Raw genomic sequence first — 23,962 nt, forward strand, 5'->3', positions numbered from 1 at the left:
AATAGAGAACCACAAACAAGTTCTAATGCAGTTCCTTTAGTGCAACAGAACAGTGTGAATGACTGCTCAGCACCCTGGGACCTTCAGTTAATGCCTTAGATTTAAATATTCAAATGCTACAGAATTATTTTGAAAGCTTTGCAATGCTGAGTTTAATTATACTTAAAATTTCACCTATATAAAAGAGAAAACTTTAATACAAAACAATAATAATCATCATCATCAAATATCTACGGATAATAAAAATGCAATGAGACACAGAAAACTGCAGCTCCTTTTGTATTCTGAAAAATAGTTTTAGCTTTGAAAATAAAATTTTACTGGTATATTAGAACATTTGAGAGGTCAAACCCCATAAACAAAATTTCACTCACTGGCTTTAGATGTTGCATTTGTCTCAAACATTTATATTTTTCCTGCAAGAGTTATTTTCATAAACTATATTTTTCCAGTGTACCAGACAATAAAATGCACCTGCTCAAACTTCTTTTTCTGTTGATATAAAAATCTGTCCTGTATTTCTGCACTTCCAATTTGCTTCATGGTAGGTTTTATCAAAACAGCTAACTCCCTCCTATGCACGAATAGTCTGAGATAAGGATTTTTGTCAGATGTTGTTTGCATCCAAAATTAACTTGATGCTGAAATTAATACAGAAATAACATTCTGCCCACCACATGCAGCAGAAGTTTCCCTGTATTTACACACACTTGAATCATAAGTGTTCTGGTTTCCTTGCTTTGAGTTGAGGACTAGAAACTTGAGTACCAGAGGGAAAGATAAAATTAATGATCCAATTTGGGATTCTACTTACACCTCTATAAATCAAGAGTAATTCCACTGACTTGAGTGGAATAACTAGCAACAACATCTGCTAAATGCTTCTGGATTTTCTCCTGCTAAGACAGACAAAGGAAGGAGTTACTTTTAACCTTCTCCAGAGACACGTCCTGATCCTGAGTATCTCACTGGATTTGTTCACAAAAATCCCATCAGTCACACTGCTTTATGTATTGGCCAAGGTTTTTTAAAGTAGTAAAGAAACCCAAACATGAAGAGCTGCTCCATGTCTATTGGAGGTGGGAATCCTATGAAATTTAATGGATCTGATGAATTATCAGGTAAACTATTTAAGGAATGGAAAGACATTTAAGACAGTAACCAAATTCTTTGCACAGATCTCTCCAAGGTCTAAGACAGAGAGTAATCACACAAAACTAAATGCTTATGAACTAAATGCTTATGAAATGCTTGGTTTTTTTTTTTTTTTGAAGTAAAATGATAATTCAGAAGTGCCAGATCAGTTTGGCTGCATTAGAGAGGGAACTCAGGTGACCAACACATTCTACTGATAGAGAGGTTTACACTGCAAGGATGGCCAGTGCCTCTGCATAATCTTTCCAGGCCAGACACTCAGTGTCCTCTCATTAGTGATTTTGTTGGTCAATCAAGAGTTTTACTGACATGAGAGAAGCATCTCCCAGTTGCTTCTGGTAAAGATTCATTCCTGTGATTTTGTGTTATTTAGGAAACTGGCTACACACACTGAACATATAAATAATGTTTGCCTTTGGTGCTAATATAGCCTAAAAAGAAAAAAATTCTTGTTGTTCTTTGAACATGTAAGTAGAAAAGGCACTAAACAGCTTTTTTAAGACTCTAACAACTTTGAACCTCTTCAGATTAACAAAAGAAAGGGGGAAAACAAATATATAAATCTTTTCAACCAAGGTTATTACAGATTACAATGTATTTCATAGCTGCCAAGTCATGGATTGCAGAAGAAAAACCAGCCACAAACAGCACACCTCTCAATACAGTATTTAGTTCTGCTTCCATAAATCTTCTGTTTCTTTTGTCACAATTTGAGACTAAAACATCATTGTTAAATAAAGTAAATAAGTAAATGACTCCTACCTGATATAGCTGATAAGACGCCAGACTGTAATACTGCTGTTCCCTAAAGAAAATAGAAAATTTTAGAATGAAATATCTTTACAAGTAGAAACCTGACAAAATATAGAAGGTATATAAAAGTAGAATGGAGGGGAGGAAATCAAAAATGTGGCCAAGATTTCATTTGTGAAAGAGAAAAACATCTCACAGCATTCCAGAAAATATTAGATTTTACTTAACAAAGATGCAAAAATGCCAACAGAAGTTTGATGTGTGAAATTACAACAGATATGGGACACAGTTAAAGTATCATTCAAATTATAGGAAAGACAACAAATAACTAGAAGAATCACCTTTGATTAGATAAAGAAATGAGTCTGACATAAGAAAAAAAAAAAAAAGCAGTGTTTTGTTATTAAGTGATTTTTTTCAGTCTCTAAGAATGTTTTCATTTCCCTTTTCAGTACATCATATTCTATTATTTCTGCAACTCTGAGGCCCCCAGCTGCAATCCTCTGTAAGGCAGAGGATTCAGTAACAGTGGCAACAGCAAAGGCAACTCAGCAGAAAGAACAATAGAGAGATGTAAAAGATGCCTTTTATAATTCTACAAAACACAGCAAAACATGGTTTTTCCTGTAGGAGAACCTTTTAAAATTATTATGGCATCATGTACAAATGTAAGTGCATGGTTTTCAAATACAGAGCATAATGCAGATCTCAACCCACCCTGTGATTACATCAGAGGAGAAAAGGGGCGAGTGACCTCACTCAAATCATATGCTTTTGTCACACCTGCTATGACACCCAGACAAAAACTAACATGATTACCTAAGGCCTGCATGCCTCCTAGTATTACTCATAAATATAAGTTAAATAGCCTCATATAAACATGTAATCTTTTGTCTGTGACCCAGGAGCTGAGTGCTGGGGTCTGTGATGCCTGGCCCCAGCCACCCCAGCAGCACAGCACCCTCAGTAAGCAGATATGCACAATCTGTGTGTCACACACCAGGAGTGCATGGCCAGGGCTATTTTGGCTCTGGTACTGATCTGCCTGCTGTCAGATGACATTCATTTTTTATGTTCTGCTTCCAAATATCTTGGGTAGAGTTCAATGAGTGATGTTAGGAGAACCCAGTGGTTTGATATGCTGGGTCATTATTCATAGATTAGCTTGATTTCCCTAAAGAGCTAAATAGAACTTAAGCCTGGCATTTCTTTCTGTATAACAAATAACCACCATGGCACATAATCCTTTTCATGATCAAAATGGGATTTTCTTTTCCCTTTTCTGTGTATATTTGGAATATCTTTGCCTTCCTCTCACCTTTTTTTTAAGCTTCATTTTATTATATTCAAACTTTCACTCATTTTAAATTTCATTAAATATGTGATTGATCACACCGGTTCTCATAAAAAAAAAAAAAAATCAGCAGTTAAAAATACGGTCCCACAGGAAGAAGAGCAGGCCTTCCCATATCTATACAACTTTTCAGTGATTACATACCTAATCCTGCTTTTGGTGCTGCTTATGGGAGTTTTAGTCTTTGGGTCCAAGACCAGCCCAAAAATTCCAGATCATCTACTATAACCTCCACAGCATGGAGCAAAGATACTGCACTGCACAGTTCCCTGGCTATAGAAGAAGTTTTTCCAGATTCATAGTGACAAAAAGCACCAGAACAGCTTTGCAAGCTCACCTTTGTGGCATAAAAAGGAGCCAGAAACTTGCCAGTTGGATGAATAAAAAACAAACAAACAAACAAAACAAAACACAAAAAAACATTGTCTTAAAACTAATTCTTCCCATATTGGCTATGATAGATAGCTGATCAATATTAACCAAGCATTTTCACAGAGCCAAAATATTTTTGTTTCCTATTTTTCCTCCTAAAAAGAAGTAACCTACACTTCCAAGAAAAAGCTCTGTAGGTTTGAATGCTGAGCAGGGCTCCATGATCACTGGCAAGAGGAATGAAATGCCAGTCACCTGATAACTGTGCCAACATTTCAGACACACCTCATCAGCCACAGCTTATGTAATTCCCTCTGTGTATCTTTAGAAATAAAGCTTTTCTTTCAGCTCATCTAAGTTTGGCAGCTTTTTATAGCTCCATTATTCTGCGCCTACTGAGAGTCAGAGTTCTCAGCACAGGGAAGATGAACCTCTTGGAGCAGGTCCAGAGCATGGACAGAAAATTATGGGAGGGCTGGAGCACCTCTCCTTTCAGGAAAGGCTGAGAGTGTTGGGCTTGTCCCTGGAAAAAGGAAGGCTCCAGGGAGACCGTGGAGCAGCCCTTCAGTACTTTTAGTATAAGAAAAATTGGGACAGACTTTTTAGCAGATTGTGTTGTGATAGGAAAAAGGGTGATGGTTTTAAAATAAAATAAGATAGATTTAGCCTGGGTGGTGAAACACTTGCATAGGTAACCCAGAGAAGTCATGGATGTCCCATCACTGGAAACATTCAAGATTAGGCTGCATAGGGCTCTGAGGAGCCTGACCTAATGGAAAGTGTTCCTACTCAAAGCAGAGGAGTTAAAGTAGGTGACCTTTAAAGGTCCCTTGCAGCACAAAATAGTTGTGCTTTTTAGGTCTCTCTTGCTTTAGTCTAAGCACATATCTGAAGTTTTGCCCCAATCTGAGTCCTCAAACATGAAGAAGAAAAGCTCAACATAAATGAGAGACTCCCAGATTTGTCTTGTTATGAAACAGGACTTTGTACTTGACAGTAATAGAAGCAAGTATTTACTTTGGGAGATTTTTATTCTGCACATTCCAAAAATGCACTCATAAACAAAGGCTTGATTGCAACATTGGCCAAATGCTTCATTTTTGCAGAGAAGATGATCTAGATTGTTTTTTCTCCTCTCCCTCCCTTTATGTTAAAGCTATTATGTCGTAACAAGGCTACACAAAATATCCAGTTTTTCAACAGGAAACCATGAAAATCATGATTCAAAATTCCCTGAGTTCCTGAAAACCAGGAACTGTGAGCAGACTTCTCCAACAATGAACAAACACTCTCCTGCATGCTGTGGGTAGCTGGTGGCAAATCATCACAAGCCTCTGACTGCTTCACATAGTTTGTGTGCAGAGGGAGGCAGCAGATTACAGTCACATAATATAGTTTATTACAATCAACTTGAACCATCAGAAACTTCTCAAAGGAGCAAAGGGCTCAATGAGAGATCCTGAATGAAGATTTTGAAATCAGCGTCACAAAGAGAACTTTAAAGTGCTTTTAGAGAATGGAAGAGAAAAAGTATGTGTAAAGTTCTGCAAAGCTCACATATTTCAGCAAAAAGGAGCCAGTCTCTAATGAAAGTGACAATTCTAGTACTTTTCTTGTAAGGATTAAAGACTGTGATTTATTCTATTATTCGAAATCATAATAAAATATAAAGCTTGAATGCTTAGGCTGCCACAAGAAAAACAAAGTTCCCAGGAAAGGTCAATAAATACAGTCACATGGAGCAACCTTTAAAGGTCATCTGCCTTACTGGGCTCTTTCACCCAGCAGTTGATCAGGTTCAGAACAAAAGATACAAAATTTTTAACTCTATGATCCTTTCTAACAACTCCAATGAAACAAACTCCTGCCCATAGCATGTTTCATTGGTGCAGGGCTCCAATTTCAGCCACAAACTCCTGATTACTCAGCTTCATCTGTGACAAGCCCACTGCCAACTACAGAAGGACTGCTGAAGTCAGTTTAGAAACATCTCCACTTGCTCAGCCAAGCCCAAACATCAGCTATTTTATGAGGCATGAAGCTGGGAATTTCAGTGCCTCTAGCAAGCCTTGGGCTGTGCCAAATTAAAATATACCCCTGCATAAAATACACCCCTGTTAAAATGTACCCCTCTATATTTTATAAATAAATAAATAAATAAATAAATAAATAAATAAATAAATAAATAAATAAATAAATATATGAGCTCTGCTCATCTACAAGGTACGGTCTTGTTTAAAAAACAAGAGGTGAGAAACAATCAAAAGTATTGTTTAATTCTAGTCCAGATTTGTGTCGCTTTCTTCTAATGTTTTTTACAGAGGCCTCTGCAGTTGTGATTTTTTTAAAGCTTCTGTTGAGAGGCATCCAGCCAGGAGTCTCTTGTCACACAACCAGACCACAACCATTAACATCAGAACGTGATCATTACCTCCCAAAATGACACAACTTGCCTAGAGCATACTCGGAAGCTGTCCACTCATGGGAGAGAAAGAGAGGCTGGGCTGAGTTCCCTACCACAAAAGCCAGTAGCTGGATCCCTCTGCCAGGCAGCAGAAATTCACAAGGTCGAGTCTCAGTTGCAACACTGAAGGGTCAAATTTCAAGCTCTGCTACTGATAATATATGAGCCCACAGGGAAACTGACACAGCAGCAAGGCACATGATTTGCTCTTGTCTTTGCCTTTTCAAAACCAGACCTAGAATTACTACAAGGACAGTCACACTAGGAGTGTGCTTGAACAACTGCACTGTAATGCAATTACATGGTCACATACCAGTTTGTCCATGGGACATCTGTTTCCTTCACTGCATGAGAGAGACACATGTGTGGCTACAAGATGGCATGAGCCACAGTAAATCTGTCAATTCCTCAACACTGAGGAGCTTAACTTTCCAACCTAAACCACATCCTTTTAACATCACACATATATCTCATTATGCACAGAAGTATTCTAGAGGAAGCAGCTATGCAATGCCGTCCAAGGCATATAAAACACCTGGTGTAAACACATCAGTGATGTTGGTGTCTGTCTCCAGGCATTGCTACAAGCCAAGCTTGCATACTTGCTAGACAAAAATATAAGTCAGGAGAATATACAGCTGGCCCAAAGCAGCAACACTCAGCCCGGGTCAATAGCAAAGTCTGAAGGCACAAAACACCAAACCCTCCTAAACTGTCCTAACAGCAATATCAGCTATCTTGTGATTACAGAGACATGCCCAAAACTACAAGTTATAACACATAAATAAAATAAGGACACTCTGCTGCCTCTGTCAAACTGAGGGTTTGGGGTTGCCTTACCATTTCTAACTGATTTCATAAGGTTTGAGTTTCTCATGGTTTCATTTGATATAATGGCTCCAGATCAAACAAAATTATTCAATACTTCCATGAATTTGAGGGTCTCTCCTCTTTAACCATGGGTAAAATTCAGAAGCACTGGTTTCTATACAGGTAGAAGCACTTCATTATTTCACAGAGATTTTGTAGGGATAGATATAGTGACAATCTGCAGAGAGAGAGGCTGCAGTAGCAAACCCTCTAGGGAGAGCTGTATAAGAAACTCAGATGGAAAGATGGACACTAATGATTATGAATATTGCTGAAGGGATGAGCTCATCTAAGGTTCTGAAGAGATCTCACAGGACAAAGACACTGAAGTACAGTCAGAGAACACTTCACCCCTGGTTCATGATACAGGAGGACTTTTCACAGCAGGAGCCAGGACTAGGCTGAAGAATTCCACCAGAGGAAATGGCTACACCAGACACAGCAAATTGCCTCTGAAATCAGTTTTAATCCAATGTATTTGATAAACACAGGCAGAATGTTGGAGGAGTTAGAAGACTGGAACTAAAAATAATTATTCATGAAAAATAAAACCACCATATGTAAATTTCACGGGATATATTCCTCAAACTTAACAGCATCTCCTGATTTCAGAGCACAAACCCTAAACAAACCCTAAACAAACACACCTGTGAATTTATGCTGAGTACATAATGCAATGCATTAACCTCAGCCTTCACTGCCTCGTCTTTCACCAGGTATCTCATAATAATCATTCTACCATTCAGGGCATGAATGACTCCTTACACAATTGCCATTAAAATAAACCACACTCAGCTCAGAAGTGATAAATGCTTTCTCTCCAGCTGTGAGATCTAAGAACAAAGGCAAATAGCCCAATATAATCTGAAGTTCAGTATTTCAGATATTCTTAGGGCCAAGATAAAGAAAACCAATTCTTCCAGGTAATTAGAATCATCTACATTGTTCTCCCCAACTCCTTAAGTGAGCTGTCCTGATTTACAGTAGCAGATGATGTTCTGCAGTTTTATGAAAAAGAACAATTTTTAATTTAAGCATTAAGACACATAGCAGATTTTCCAATTCAAAACAGTGTTGTCAGCTTTTTAGAGACGTTTTCATAGAAACATTACATTCCCTTTTCCAGAGCATTGCTCAGCTCAGCTCTCCTGAGGCAGAGACAGAAACTCCTGCTGCAATGCCAATGCACAAGAGACCAAATACACTTTTCCAGACTGTTCCATGTCCAGCAGGGCATCCACAGCACTGCTTTAGCCAGTCCCATTTCCACAGGGGAGCACAAGTGCCCTTCCTCAGCCAGCACCTGAATCACAGCAAACACTGTAACTTTAGCCATGCAAAGAGAGAAGCTGCATTTCTGTTTTAGAAGTTGCAAGTTCTTTATGACGAGATGCTTGTGAACAATAAAAATCAACATTAATAGGTTATACATTTGTATTCTTATAGAAAGACAGTAAAATGACAGGCACTTTTGCCTGCAGCTGTATTTCACCATGAAAGAATATTTCAAATTTAATTCAGTGGTAACTGGAAGGAAAAAAAAAAACTTTCCTATTTATGTTTAAAAAATACTTTTTTTAAGAGAGACTGGTAGTTCTAAAGTCTTGTCAAGTGGAATGGAAACAAAGTAATGTACACCAAGTCAGAGGCTTCAATTCCATGTATTCTGGTTTCATGTATCCCAAATTCCAACAGGGGGTAGCATTACACTTCTGCAAGAACGTTTGTTATTGAGAATACACTCAGTTTCCCCACATTCGATAGTCTGAGCTTCCTAGTACAACAGATCTGTTAATTTCCACTCATTCTGCACCCAAGGAAACCACACAAGGCAGAGACTCCAGCAAAACTCCCCACTACTGAAATTGAGGTTCAGATGGGCCCAAGCAGGTATGAAAACCATATTTGACTCTGTGCAAACAATCAGTGTGTGCCTCTCAGCTCGTTCTTCTTACTCTGCACATAGCACAAGCAGGAAAGGCAAGGTGCTCACAGATGGAATGCAACGCTTCACATGATCCACTCCCTCTGCATTTTCAAGTTCACAAGACTGACTGTGCCCCCACTGAGCACCTCAGTTCTGCAGAAACACCTGTGAACACCTGGCCAGTGGGAAGTACTGCTGTACATTTTCTCAGAACAGCACAGCCCAATAGAAACCACAGAGCTCTGAGTCAGAGCATTAACCCATTTCAAGGTAGTCAAAGTCAGTACAAAAGTACTATGGAGCAGGAAGCCTGGAGAGGCTGAAAATAAACAAGAAGGACCATCACTAACATATGGACCTATGGACACACGTGCTCACAAAGGGATTCAGGTGGCCTTGCTCTTGTGGTTAGCAAAGCAGCAATTTATGGAAAATTTACACACAAAAGTGCATGAAGTATAGCTTTACCCAAGTTTTCTGCTTGCAACAAGATTTAAAATCCAAGCCAGCCATTAATGAAGAAAAGGGATCACTTTTTGCAAATAAAGAGTTCAACTCTACAGCTGAAGTGACAGTAAACAGAGAAGGACTCAAATGAAAACATTTCAAAAGTTGGCAAAGTGAAATCTCAGATCTTAGAGACAAATTAAACCTGCCCCTGTGGGGTCTTTACACACAGAGAAAGTTAAGCTTTAATTATCATATTGAAACATTCACCTGAGGAAAGCCCCAAGTCCTTTTCTTCCTCTATTTCCCCAAAGACTGTTGCTCCACAGTGTGAGCTTATCTTCTGCTGGCACTAAAAATACACTTGTGCCTGTCTTGTAGCTGATGGAGCTATGCCAATTTACATTAGACTAGTTACTTGATTCCTTCCTTCCAGCCCATTCCACAGAAAGACACAGAGAAAAGAATCCTTGTTATAACCTGTGCATCCTGTTCCACAAAGAGAACTAGAGTGGGCTTAATTATGGGCCTATGAAGAACAAAAATGAAAGCCTTGCAATATGATCTTCACATTCATTTTCCTCCTTTTTCAACCTCACATTTAGAGCTATAGTTAGTCAACTTCCACAAAAAAGTATTAACAAGATAATCAGTGATCATCACAAAGAAATGGATGGAAGAAGAAGGACAAATAAGGGAGGAAAAGCTCAAAATAGTAAAATTAAGACAAGTGTTTTTCCTTATCCCCATCTTATCACTGAAATTATGGTTTGTCAAAAGTAATGAAACTATAATTAAGCTGCACAGCTTCAAAGGATAGAGATACTTAACTATCCATGGGGGCTGCTCCCAGGCTTCTTCTATATCAGAGAGCAGTGCAATAAATTATTGGGCACAATTATATTTGTAGTTTTTTCCAAAGTCTCCTACAGTAGTTATCTCCACAGCACGTGTGTTCTGCTTGACTTTGTGTCTCCAGGAATGAGATGAATCAGCAAACTTCATCTGGAAATGTTTTCCTTGTGCTACAGGGGATTCAAGTGTACTGTTACCAGACCTGATATAGCCCACTTAGCACTTCTCTGTCCTTCTAATAAACCAGATCTGGAAAAGGTTTATATTTCCTTAATATTTTCCAGGCTCAAATTTCTAGTACATCCAGAATTGCTTCCAATCAGCATTGAATTAGCAGAGGATTCCACAGAATCCAGACTACTGCAGAGGATGTGGCTAGGGGAGAGGGAACACAGCCAGAGTTCATGTCCCACTGATTCCCAGCTGTTGAAACAGTCATTTTAGTTGACTGACAGCTGGCTGCTGCATTTTATCCTGCAAATAACCCTTTATCCTCATGTGACGAGACTTAAGAGCACAAAGTCAACTTCAGAGTCCCTTTTCCATCTATACTTTGAACTCAAGTTGGATTGAACTTCTGCAGAGAAAGTCCCAAGGTCTGCTTTCTTTCATCTACCCTGGTTTTGGAAGAAAAATCATGGAAAGACATGGAAGATAACTCCAAGGAGGACATACAAGCAGAGCTTGCATGCAGTAAAGGCATTTTACTGCAGCCTAGAAGTCCTATATATGACTGCTATTCACTCACACATCCTGGCTTTCATTTATCATATCAGTCACATTTATTTTGACCTTAACATCCTCATCCCACCCGAGGAAGTTCAGTCTAACTTTGACCCATGTACACAAATTTTGCATTGTTTTATTGATGCATCAAATTTCCCTGGAGATGAACCAGAGGGGACAGAAAACACACAGTAACTCCATATTACATTTTCCCCTTTTCTTCTATCCTACACTCACAGGTTGAATTACTGACTGAAGTAAGATAGTTTTTCAAGGCACAAAATGTTGCTACACTAGCAGGGATGGCCAGAATGCAAGGAAGCACTTCCCTCTGCAGTGTCATTTAGGAATGGAACAGAAAAGTTTGTGTGCAACTGGTAAAAAGAGCTTTATTCCCACTTAAAGATTTACTCGGTTGGTCAGGTGAAGTAAGTGAGGTTTCACTGTGTTCACCTTGGTTCTTACCCAGAGTTTCTACATTTCAAAACTAAGTTTAGCCAGAACCATGGGAACTCATTTGGGTTAATTTGCTACCAAAAACATTGCTCCAGAAGTTCCCTGCAGTCATCTGCTCTCACACCTCCTACTGGGGAACAGCTGAGTTTTACCTAATCCCTGTTTGGGCAAAATGGCTTTTGATCTAATAGAGAAATTTGTGGAGAGCCTGGTTCAAGCATGGCTTAAAGAAAGAGGCCATGAAGGTATACAGCTGATGGGAAAGTAAAGGGCAGCTGTAAAGCAGCAGTTTCCAGGCCTGATTTTGTAAATAACTAGGTTCTCAGATAGTCTTCTCATAACAGTCCTTGGCTGCTCTGGGAACAGATATGAAGGTTTTGAGAACTTTTCATATCACAGTGAGAACACTAATTTTGGTTTCAATAAACAACCACGGGTATTGTAAACAAAAGGAGGGGTTAGAGTTTTCTCTGTAACCTATCGTGAGCTCGGATTTTGCAATATGCATGAAGTCAATTAACACTATTATAAAAGATGACTGATTTGATCAATAAATCGGAGTCGATGCTGAACAACAAAGATGGGTCATCTCCCTTCGCTTTCAACAGAAACTGGGGGGGGAAAGTCATCGCACCCAAAAAAATTTGCAAAACTACATTTTATGCAAGATGCTTCTCCATAAGGGTTTTAGAAAAGAATACATTGAGAAAACATAATACCAGTATAGTCTTTTCCTCCCTCTGTTGTTGCAACTTGGCTTGAAGTTCAGGCATATCCTCAAGCATTTTCTTGGTACCTTGCACCTTTCTGAATGCTAAAAAATCACTCAGCCCTCAGGCTAATCCCATTCTTAGAAAGAACTGATCTTCAACTGCCATGTCCTCAGTCTCAGATTTTCTGAATCAACTGAGTTTAAGGCTCCAACATTCATAACGTTTTTCTGTTAACTTTAGTTCTTGAAAGACACCATTCTTCAAGCTCAATTTCAGATACAAAAAAAATCTCTTGAAATAACTTATGCAGTGCCACTGCTTTGTGGTCTTTCATTAAATAGAAAACGGCTTTCAACTGTTTGTTGAAGTTATAAAAATTATTGATAGACTTGCCACAATTTAAAACAATAATTGTGGAGCAGCTGCTTCATCCTGGCAGGTTGATTTTTCCTTTAGCAACTCTCATTAATGACTTCCTTTTCTATCCACAGTTCTCTAAAAAGGCAAACAAATTTTCTGTCTCTCTCACTACCTAGTGGACAACATTGCATTTAACATAATCTTTAGCACTTGGACAGAATTTTCAAGATCCAAAGTCCTGTACAAACATCATCCCATCAGACAACAGCCCAGGGAAAGAAATACAGATATCACAGATAGAGTGAGGTAAGCTGGTCACAAGAAAACCCTGGCACAAAATCCCTGCATCAGTCCAAATCTCAAGCTGCTTTCCTCTCTTTACAAAGTGAGACAGTGCCCAAAACACCACTCTGCCATCACAAACTCCTGCCAGCAGCCTGTCTGCATAGACAAGCAGCTTCATAGCATGGTGGGCAGGTTTGTCAGATGCACTCAACACTAAGCCAGGCAGAGCAAGAACACCAGATTGCAGTATGGATTCTTTCTGTATTCCCTCAGGTCCAGAGCAGTCAATTCCTCTCTTCTACTTTGGGACACGGTATAAAATCTACCTGTTTTAAATATCAAAGGTTCATCTTATTTGTTTTAACTCACATGCAGCCCCAATCTCTAATGAAGTGAACATTCTACCCATATTGATTCAGTGGCCTTGCTTCCAGGAGTGTCAAAGGAAAGGAGATGAAGTCTGCACAAGACTTCTGCTCAACTCAGAGGAACATTTTGGTCAGAACTATACAATTGCATGAGGGGTAAATTTGACAGTCTTTTCCTCCTTATGAGCTTCTAAAGAATTCTCTCTCCTTTCTCCTCTAGACAAGTTCCCTGGCATTTCACAGAAGCATTCAGAACTTTGCATAACAAAACAATAAATAAAATCTCAAGGAACTTTAAAAATAGTCCATCCTAAAAACTGGTAGGCATTTTTCTATCAGAATGGCTTATGCACATTTACTACCTTCTTTGCCTATGGGAAGCATTCATTCAGTTCTGAACATATAAATATATTTCAGTGATTCATTTCTCAAATTGGTTTCAGTATAATGAAACCATGGAGCAGGTTCAGTGGAGTAGGTAATAAACCATTTTATATTCAGTAGATGTGTTGCCACATATTTTCATGCTAACAAATTCCAAAATTGCATTACCCATAGGAAGATGTTGTTACCATATTATTACATTTCACAAACATAATAGATGGAAAAATTATGTGTTCTTTATGACTAAAGTAATGTAAATTGGAATAGGGTCGAATATGACAAACAGTAAGGATTTGCCTACACCACAACACAACCAACACCTTCAGATATAATCTGATTACAAGTAATTACAACTCACTGTAACTCTGCTGACATGTTATCAGCTAGACTGAAAGTACTTCCATGGATATCCTGAAGTAATACGTATATTGGGAATCTTGAATTACCAAAACTAATTCCACTCCTATATCTTGTGCTGAGTTGTGGACCAGCTTGTTTAATGTTCTTGGAACACATTTCACCCTTCTAATTTGCATACTTGCAGTTTAAGTGGTTCTGTCACAAAAGGTTGGTTGGAAAGGTCACACCCCTACTGAGCATCTATTTTCAGTCCTCTCATCTACTCCCAGGGAGCTGCTGTCAGCCCTCCAGACATCCCATCTAAGTGATTGCTATCCTACTGACACTCACCAGTTCCTTCTGAGCCATGCAATTACTTTGATATCACTGACTGTTAATCAAAACAAAATATTTCCTGCATAGTCTTTTTAATGCACAACCTTAAAAATAGAATGTTGGCAGACATTACAAACATTTTTCAGAAATGTAAGTCAAGGAATTGAGGTTTTTTGAAAGTAACTTTATGATCTTCCAGAAGGAGATAAGCCATATGGGAATCAAACTTGGGAATCTTAATCCAGGGCTGCTACTGTAGTTATTCACTTCCCCTGAGTTCAGCTCCATGTAATCTAGCTTTCCTTACATCTATGCTTTTCCTCTCTTTCCTTTCCCTGCAGGTGAAGTTTTCTTTCTCCCTTTTATAAAATGAAGATAGAAAGTGTTTGCTAACACTTTGTAGGATTCTGTTGAATTTTTCCAGAAATAAATGGATTTGTATTGGGGGGGGGGGGGGGGGGGGGGCTAGATAGATTTTAAAAAGCCTTCCATTTCTCATTTTGGCCACATTCCAAGCAATCTGAAGACTCTCCTTTACAGCTGGATCAAAACCAGAAACCCCACAAACTCTACATTCCAAAGGGAATTTTTCCCAGCTTTTATTGTCATATGACTCCCCCTTCAAAGCATTTCTTTCTCTCTTCAGAAAAGCTACTGCTCCCAACAGAGGAAGAAGTAGCCATTGGTATTAGTAATAATAAAAGCTATTATCCAGCTTGATTTTATTTAGGGGAGGAAGCCAATTTTCTAGTTTGTTCATTGTGATGGGGATAGAAGGTCAATAATGGGGTTTATCAAGATCTCCAAGGCTGACAGAAAAGCAATCCAGGAACACTTGTGTTTGTTACAGAAGAATGAATTCTGCTGAGTTACACTGTCTGCATTCCCTCATGTAAGGAAGGATGCTTTCTTCTCTTGACATTGTTATCATTTCACTCACCAGTGCTTCTGTGGCAGGCACTCCTTTTCCCATTACAGACTGTCTTCTCCCCTTAGTGCCAGAGCCCAAGATGTGCCAACTGTTATTACTCCAAATTTAGATTAAAACTCTTATTCTTTGCACAAAAGTTATGAGAATTCTTTCATGATAGTTGGAGAGTACCCTGAGTACAGTTTTCTAGATAAGAGATAAGGTAACCTCTACAGGGCTGAAAGCAAGTCAGATCTGCACTGCCCTGGTAGGGTTGGCATGTCTCATGTGTTCCTGTGACATCTAAAATCCAAATTCTTACCCCTTGATCTCCTCCATGCCCACCTTTGGACGAGCTGGGTCACTTATGTGAGCTCTTACCAGCAACAACAATGGAAAAGGAAGCTGGGTCTCTCCTTGGTTACTTGGGAGTGAAGCCTGAAAGCTGCCAAGAAGCATTAAATACTGGACAAGTTAACTGGGGAACTGGTAAGAAAAAACATTCTTCCTTTCCTGCAAGCTGACATTAGGCAATATCTCTACACGGTGCATAAGCACACCTGGATGGGAGATGAGATCAAGAGGATGGAGAACATCTCTACAATAGACTTAGGCTCTTGACCAAAACTACAAAAAGAAAAACAAAACAAATGTAGCCTTAAACCTGACACTAAATCCACCTGTTTTATGCCCCTTTTTTCTGTCAGCTTCAACTGGAAAAAAAAATTATTGAAAAACTGACAGAAGTGATGACACTTCTTCTCATCTTTGATCTGCATAGCACTGGGTGCTTTTGTCCAGCTCCAGAAATTACTGCATTTCATTGTCAAGAGCAGCAATGATCATGGATTTCTTCTACTTCAGAAAGATGCTGTGGTGGGCTTTAAGATACTTTTGAATTTCTGAGAAGTCTGAAGAATAACACTACTTTATTGTAAAAATTTCAGAGCCTTTTACAGTAACAGTAATGTAAGTAAAATGCCAGATGGCCAAATCATTGTCCAGTGCAGGCACCTCATTTAGTGGTGACACATGCTGGGAGATGCACATCACTGCTGGTTCATGTATCACAGTCAGGACTCATAGAAAAACAACTGGAATTAAATCTTGAAAGAAAAGAGCACAAAAGCAAGTTTTCTAATTCATGCAAAAAGCCAACAAGACCCAGATACAGAAACCTCACAAACATATCATTCAGGTCAATAATGACCATTAATTTCCAGGTTCCTCTGAGGTGCAAACTGCTCCTGTTATACTTCTGACAGTGTTGCTCAACTGCCCAGAGCTCTGAGATTAGAGCAGGAATACAAGCAGCAACAATGCTGTAGAAGATGACAAATGCATCCTTCTCAGCTGAGAATTTAGACAGCTTGTAGCTTTTTTAAAGGTGGGAGGAAGCAAAAATGTTACAGCACCACACGTCAATACTGTAAAAAAAAGAGATGTAAAAGATGTGCAATTACAAATAATCATGTTCCTACACTGTCAGAGAAAGCATGGAAATAAACACAGTACAAGATAAACACATAAGGTTTTCAGTCTCCTGGGGAAAGAGGTAATGACTCCCAACAGAAAAAATATAGCTAAGTTAAGGTTGTAGATAACCGTACATTGTGATTTCTTTAGTATCTGTTTTAGTACTACATTAGAAAAGTACTTGATTAAAAGCCAAAAAAAATTAAAACATTCTCAGTTACACAGATATGGCCATGTAGTCAAGCAGCTGCCATTTCTCAGATTTCACTAAGAAAGTTAACACCATACAGGCCTTCTCTTTCACCCCTTTCAAAAGGAGCATCTACAATGACAGGAGAAACACCAGCTAACTCCAGGGTTAAGAGTTTGTACAGGATTTGGAGGATTAAGGCCATATTCCCAAGCCAGTGACAGGCTGCTCATGACCCTGGTGAAATTAGTACCAGGCAAGTCAGCATAGGATGCTCTAGAGCTGAAGCCCCTTCTCTGCCTGAAGTCACATCAGCTGTGCTTCTCCCTAGGCTTAGTCCCTCTCCCTGGTCTATAGTGCACAAGGGACACAGAGATATTCACAGTTTCTCTAGAACACAGAGACCCTGCACTCACCCAAGGCTGCAGGAGATTACCCACTCTGAAAGCGGGACATGGGGCTGCAGCGTCAAGCACTGCAGTAAAGAGCCATGCACATGCCACCCTCTGGAGTTGTAATGCAAAACAAAGCAGTTTCTACAGGACAGACTGAAAGAGTTAAATATCCTACCAACCAAACCAACTCCTCACTTAACCTGAGATCCATGAGCTCCCAAGGCAGCTGCCAGTCCTCCCTGGATTGTGTAGGGAAGGGTTCTCAGCCCCTCAGTGCTGTGGATCCTGCTGCCTGACAAAACCACTTTTGTCCATCAAGACCACCACACTTCTGTACTTCCACTTACAGCAGATATGCTGGGAGATTCAAAGTTTGAGGCACAGAGTCACTGTGGTAGCAGGAACTATACAAGTACCTCATAGAGAATTTGGGACCATATTGTCCCCAACGAGGCCTTGGTATTTTAAAATCATCAACCCAAGTTGGTGGCTGAATACCAAAAGCCATTGATAACAACAGCCACAACTTCTTTTCTCCTCTATCATGGCAAGTTAACTACCAAAGCAGTACTCATTACTATATTTCTACATAAATAAGAACTCCCAGTGACATAAATATGAGTTTAGCATGAGCTAGACATACATAAATGCAATTCTTACTAATAGGCACATTTGGAGCTGTCAACAGTTATTTGAGTATAACACTAAGTAGCATGAAGAGACAGCCATAAACACTCCATATTAATTCAACTTGCAAGAAGGAGGTCAGGGGACAAAAAGCAAAGCAAAACAAAACCCAGAACTTGTCAGATGGAAAAGAACAAAACCAGTTGGAAAATACTTTTATTTTTCAGACTTCTAAGAAAATTTACAAACAATGGTGATGTAAAAAAAAAAACCCTATAAAAAAGTTGACATTTCTCAAACTGTATCATCAAAGGAAGTTACAGAGCAACAAGCATACAATTAAATTCTATTCATCAAATTAGTATTAGTTAAGTAGTTAAAAACATAATAAGTAAAGTCTAATAATAAATCTCTACAGCTTACTCAGAAATTGTAACAATCAATTCTGAGCTTAAATTATACTTACAATAGACAATTAATTCACCTCTGCAATCATCTACAGCACTGAAATCATCTAGGTCAAATTACATAGCAAAAGCACACCTTGGAAATCTGTAAAGGACATCCTGAGCACAGCACAATTACATACAACAGAAAGCAAATCACCCTGCATGCTTGCTTCTTAGCCCCAATGTCTAATATGAAATACAATAGACAAGTAATAGAAGCAATATTTAGTAACTCTTGTCATGCTGGTTCTATTTTTCATGCAGAGTGACAGAAAGGCTTCCTTGCCCTGTTTTCTGTTTGAGCCTTGGCACTTTCCCAGGCCTGTTCTCCCTGTTTTCATCACCATCTTTGTCACTAGAGGAGCAGGTGGTTGTTAACAAGTCAATCCCATCAGGACCCCCACCATGCCCATCTTCACCCTGCAACCTCTCTCCAACTCTCCACATGCTGAACTCCAACATGCACACAGACATGCCCAAAACTACAAACCTAACCTCCATGTGCCTTTTGTGCCAAAGGGCACAAACAAACTAATGCTTATAGCCTTAATTACTGCTGCAGACTCTCCTCCACTCAGGTCACTTCAAATAGTAGGCATTTAAAAGCCATTAACACAATTTAATTAACAGCTTAACTCAAAATTGCAAAGGAACTCCAAACACCAGCATATTAAAGCTTTTTGAGCACGAATTTGAATAAACATTAAAACCTGGTGTTTTCATCAACCCATAAATCAACTCTTCCTGGCCCTAACTTAAATATATTCTGTTCAAAGTACAAGGAGTAATAATTATTTTTTAGTTACAGCCTATGGATTTGTTCTTTCACTGAACTCATCAGGAGAAATGCCAAAGACAGCGTCCATTAAATACTGCTAAAATAGCTCATTCATGACAGTTCAAGAGAGTGCACCAAAGGGTTATTTTTTCTTTCAAAAGTAAAAACAAACCCATGAATCATTCCATTTAATGAGACTTCTTTCGTGACTGCTTATAAATGGATTGATAAAAAAAAAGCAGATGTACATATCTCATGCTAAAACAAAAGTTAGGAAGAAGGTTGCACCAGTGTTTATCACTAAATTTGTTTAAGTATAGACAATATCTGAAATTCTTGCCAACTTATTAGGGCAGCTAGAAACACTGTTAAACCTGACACCGCTTTGTAATAAAAGATGTGGGTATTTATGTCATTGGGGTCAACAGGCAGTTGTAATGACATAATTTACTTTTTTTTACTTAATGATTTTGAAGATATCCAATGGAACACTCACTTTCAGCTTCCCATCTTCCACAGATAGCTAGGGTAAGATCTGACAAATTCACATCTAAACCAACAATTCTGGTCACCCAGAAACATTTAGGCCATGTGAGCTAATTGTAGCTGAATTACTCCTTTCCTCCCTGCCTATAACAAAGCCACTTTTAAGCTTTCTAACCTCAAAGCAGAGCCCTTCCAGAAATCAGTCTTGGTTATTTTCCCCAAATTTTCCCTGACTACAGGGAGCAGCCACAGGAAGCCAACAGCAGATGTTGGCTGTGCACCCCATTGCCTGCAGCCACACTTCCAGAACTGGGCTGAAGGCCTCTGAGGGCTTGTGGTGCAGGTGGCTGGCAAGGATGGCCTTGGAAAATCACTGATTCCACTGACCACAGCCTTAGACAACTTGTCCCACAGGTGCCTCCCTACCTGCCAGGTGCTCCAGGCACATGGCACAGGAACATCCAAGGTGCTGTGATGGGGCTGTGCAAGTGGCCCAGGCAGACAGAGCTTTCCAGTTTGCAAACATGTGAAGGCACTCAATGATGCAAATGCATGAAACACCTCATGAGAAGAAAACAATCCCTCAAATTTATAACCTTTTAATTTTTCTTTCATCACCTACTAGGCATTCAAGCCCTTTCCATAGCAGTGGTTTATGTAATCTCATATTTAATTAAATGCACACACTTTAATAGCAGTGTTTAATTCTTCATGCAGAAGTCTCTCTTGCTGAATCCTTGCTTCACACATTCCCTAAATTAAGCACTCCCTCTAACCTTCTCAGCCTTTCAAGAGCTCACTAATACAAGTAGCTTTAACTTCAAGTTTAGCAAACACATTCACAAAAAAAATAAATCTTCTCTAGCATGGATAAAATCAGATACATTTTCATACAATGTATAATTGATGTATAAAGCTTACTGCCATAAAAAGACAAGAACATAGCAGGTCCAAAAAGAATTTATAAGAATATCAGTCTTAGATACTGGCAAATGTGTTTGGAAAGGCAAGTGAACCTCCACAGTTTTGGTATTAATTCTTTACATGACTGGTGATAATAAATTTCCCTGCAAATAAACTTTCTGTTTGTAGACTGCTTGTGAAATTTTGTGTACCTGCTCTAAAGTGCCTGTCATTGGCCAGTCACAGAACCAGACTGCCATGCTGACTTGGCTATCTTGTATTTCCTCAGTGAGAAACGGGTCTAACCTGGCTTCTTGTGCAAGGCATGCTCAAATTACAGGGACAAAGAAAAGGAAAACATCAATAAAATAAAAGTATGCACTCAGACCTCCTTAAGAGCAGCACATACTATTTCACCTCCCTTCTTTCTTTGTAAATACTCACAGCAAAACAGGTCAGCATCTTTCATGCTTGCTTGCCATTATATGACAAATCCAGTGCCTGAAAAACTTTCCTCTTTCACTTACATGTACCCAAAGCCAAAATTGGCCGATTTAAAAGTAGTGGTTGTGGTCTCTATTGTTCAGTGTTTCCATGACTAGGAACAGATTTTGAGGAAACCATGTGCTAAGCCTCTCCATTTCAGCATGAACTACAGAAAAAGTTATTACCTGTTCAGAATATAAAGGAAACAATATTACTTATGACCTACAACTTAGGTAACTTTAAATCAATCATGCTCTATTAACTAAGGCTCGTTAGCATCAGCTCAGTGTTAGGTATTTACCTTTAGTCCACCACAGATTGGACAAGATGAAAAAAGAGCTCTTGTCATCCCAGGGTGGGGGCTACATGTGTCACAGGGGTCAGCTGAGGCCCCACCAGGTGGTGACAGCTCACTACTTTTGGAGTCTGACACCTGTCCTTGTGGTTTTGTGTCTGACCACCTTGAAACAAAATCCACATATGTCTCATCACTTGAGTCCTTGCTGCTTTCTGTGAGTAAGGATGAAGGCCTCCCTCTGTGCTGGCTGTGCTCAGCTCCCCTCCGTGCTTCCAAGTGTGGCAGCAGCAGTCTTGGGTCACTGGCACCTTGAGCTGGCAGGGCCTGGTCCTTGGGTAGCGTGGAATCTGCACTCTTGAGCTGCACTTCCTTAGAAGCTGCCTGTAACACACTCCTGGGTATATCATAAACGTGTCTGAGAGAGCTGGGAACCTGATACTCTGATCCCACACCTCTCTGGGACTCACTGTGAGGGCAAGTACATAGACTCTGATCTGAAGGGAAGTTCAATGGCAAGCTTAGCAGTGATCCAAACTCATCACCATGGCAAATGTCTAAGCTCCCAGCATAGGAAGAGAAGCTCCCAGAGTAGGAAGAGTGACTCCCAGTAGCTATTCCACTGTCAGAAGAGCTCTGACGTCCTATTTCCTGCAGCTGTCTGGACCGCAGGGGCTTTGGAGGGGGTTTGGTGGTGCCACGTGCCCCTTCTGGAAGGGTCTTCTCTTCTCCCAGGTGAATGCCCTTGGCAGCTGCCAGCCCATGGCTCTCCTGAGAGGTGCTGGCTGAAGATTGCTCAGGCCACACTGTCAGCCTGCTCCCAACGCTGACATCCGAGTGGCTGGTATCTGAAGATGAGCTTGAAATACTCCTGTCATCTCCTGGAAAAGAAGGAAACACATCAACCTACATTTAAAACACAATCAACAGACTCAAGCATGGCAAGTATGCACTAACAGGAAGGGCCGAGAGATTCCATCTGCTTTTTGTAAGTAGAACTGCCGTCAGAAAGCCAGAAATTCCTACAATAACTCACAGCCCCACAGGAAAAATAAAATGCAATGGTATGTTACCTTGCCATAACCCTACCACACTGTGGAACATCATGCATTCGAGGCTAAATTCTTAAAAGTTTATGCACCAAGCTCTGCCCTTTTCAAACATATTTTACTTTCATACAGTTAATTGGGTTGCTGTACCAAAATATAATCATACATCACTGTACAAATAAAAATAAGAAAAATATTGCTATAAAAATGTTTACATATCTATATACGAAAATGTCCTCTGTGATTAATTTATGTCTATATTGCAAGATAATTTCTTCAATGACAGTTGCAAGAAAGGCATTTTAGCAGGTAATTACTGCCATCATGCCAAAATTAAACATTGGCATGAAAGAGCACAAGGACAAAACATAAACATCACAAACAAATAAAAAACCAAACAAATACAAAACCACTTTCTTGTAGCACAAAGTCCGAAACTGTACATGAAGTTGGGTCACGATTTCTGACCAGAAGAATTTAAAATTAAAAAAAAAAAAACAGGCATGCTTATCTATCAAGTCTCATTTTTTTCTATCCATTCAGTTAAGTCTAGTAGTTATGTGCAAATTAAGAAAAACCTCAGGAAGTCTCACTGGAATTCAGTCACAAACCCCATTACCCAGCAGTGTCTGGGCCAAAGCAGCCATGGACATGTATATAAGCACATAATTAAGCTCCTGAGGATCTTCACAGGGACAATTTTTAGGCTTGTAGGCTTTACAGTCAAGAGCAAAGCAGATGTTTGGATGATCTAACTTTGGCTATTAAACAGTTCAAATGGCAGTTCAGGGCACAGGCCCTTTTACAAATCCAGTGCTAGACACCAATTCTACTTTGATACACTAACAACTCCAGAAAAGGCATGTACAGATAGCAGAGAAAAGCACAGGAGTCCTATGTGTTACTGCAAAAATCTGCCGTAAGTCTGATGTGTGAACCATACAAGTGAGTCCATCTCACAGGCTGCATTGACTAAGGTACTTAAGCAAATATCAGTATCAATGCAGACAGTTCTTTTTAAGTTTTACATGCAAGAATTCAGTAGGACTCAGCATCCTAAATGTTCTTCCTGGTTTAATAGTGCTTGATTCAAAACTCAGTCTGCTGAATTGAAAACCTCCAATGTACATCAAAGGACTTCAGACAATGCCTGTTGGAGAACTGCCTCACAGGAAACATAACAAATCAAATGTCTTGACCATTTCTCTAGTATTTTTTCTTGTAAGCTCCACATCTTATAACACAGACCATACAACTTTTAAAGCCTGGGCAGGAAGGAACATAACATAGTATTTTTATTTCATTAAAGATATTTCTTACCTCCACTACCTTGACGACTTGTATGGGACAGCAAGCTCAAACGCTTTTCTAATTGCAAAGCTTCATGAGCCAATCTTTCTTCTGAATAGGCTGGGTTTGTACTTGGATCTTTAAAAAGAAACAGAAAATAAATAAATAAATAAATAAATAAATAAATAAATGAGGTAATATGGAAAATAAATAAAAAATAAGGAAAGAGAAAAAGACATTCTTATGCTTTAAATGCTGATTGGAAAAATGTATGGCACAATCTGACTTCAAGCATATCCTGGGCATGTGCTACACAGTAACTTATAAAAGATTTTCAGAGATTATACCCAATGTCTGTAATAGTTACCACCAGTGACAGAACACTGAAAAGCACAGCACCAAAGACAATAGCTACAGAAATAATTAGCATCCATCAGGTCTAGAGAACTTGAAAGCTAATTTGA

At 39.3% G+C, this 23,962-nt stretch overlaps 1 protein-coding gene across 3 annotated transcripts in view; it reads right to left on the bottom strand.

Moving 5' to 3' along the window:
• DOK7 (docking protein 7) overlaps positions 1-23,962 on the bottom strand; it is a 59,915-nt gene that overhangs the window by 15,586 nt on the left and 20,367 nt on the right. For all 3 annotated transcript variants that reach the window (XM_058025064.1, XM_058025063.1, XM_058025062.1), the window contains 3 exons: positions 23,529-23,636; positions 21,166-22,040; positions 1,918-1,960 (listed from right to left, as the gene is read on the bottom strand). In XM_058025064.1, the coding sequence (XP_057881047.1) occupies positions 1,918-1,960; positions 21,166-22,040; positions 23,529-23,636 (1,026 nt within the window). The remainder of the gene's footprint in view (positions 1-1,917; positions 1,961-21,165; positions 22,041-23,528; positions 23,637-23,962) is intronic.

This window comes from Melospiza georgiana, chromosome 5 (genome assembly GCF_028018845.1).
Source record: "Melospiza georgiana isolate bMelGeo1 chromosome 5, bMelGeo1.pri, whole genome shotgun sequence".
NCBI lineage: Eukaryota > Metazoa > Chordata > Aves > Passeriformes > Passerellidae > Melospiza > Melospiza georgiana.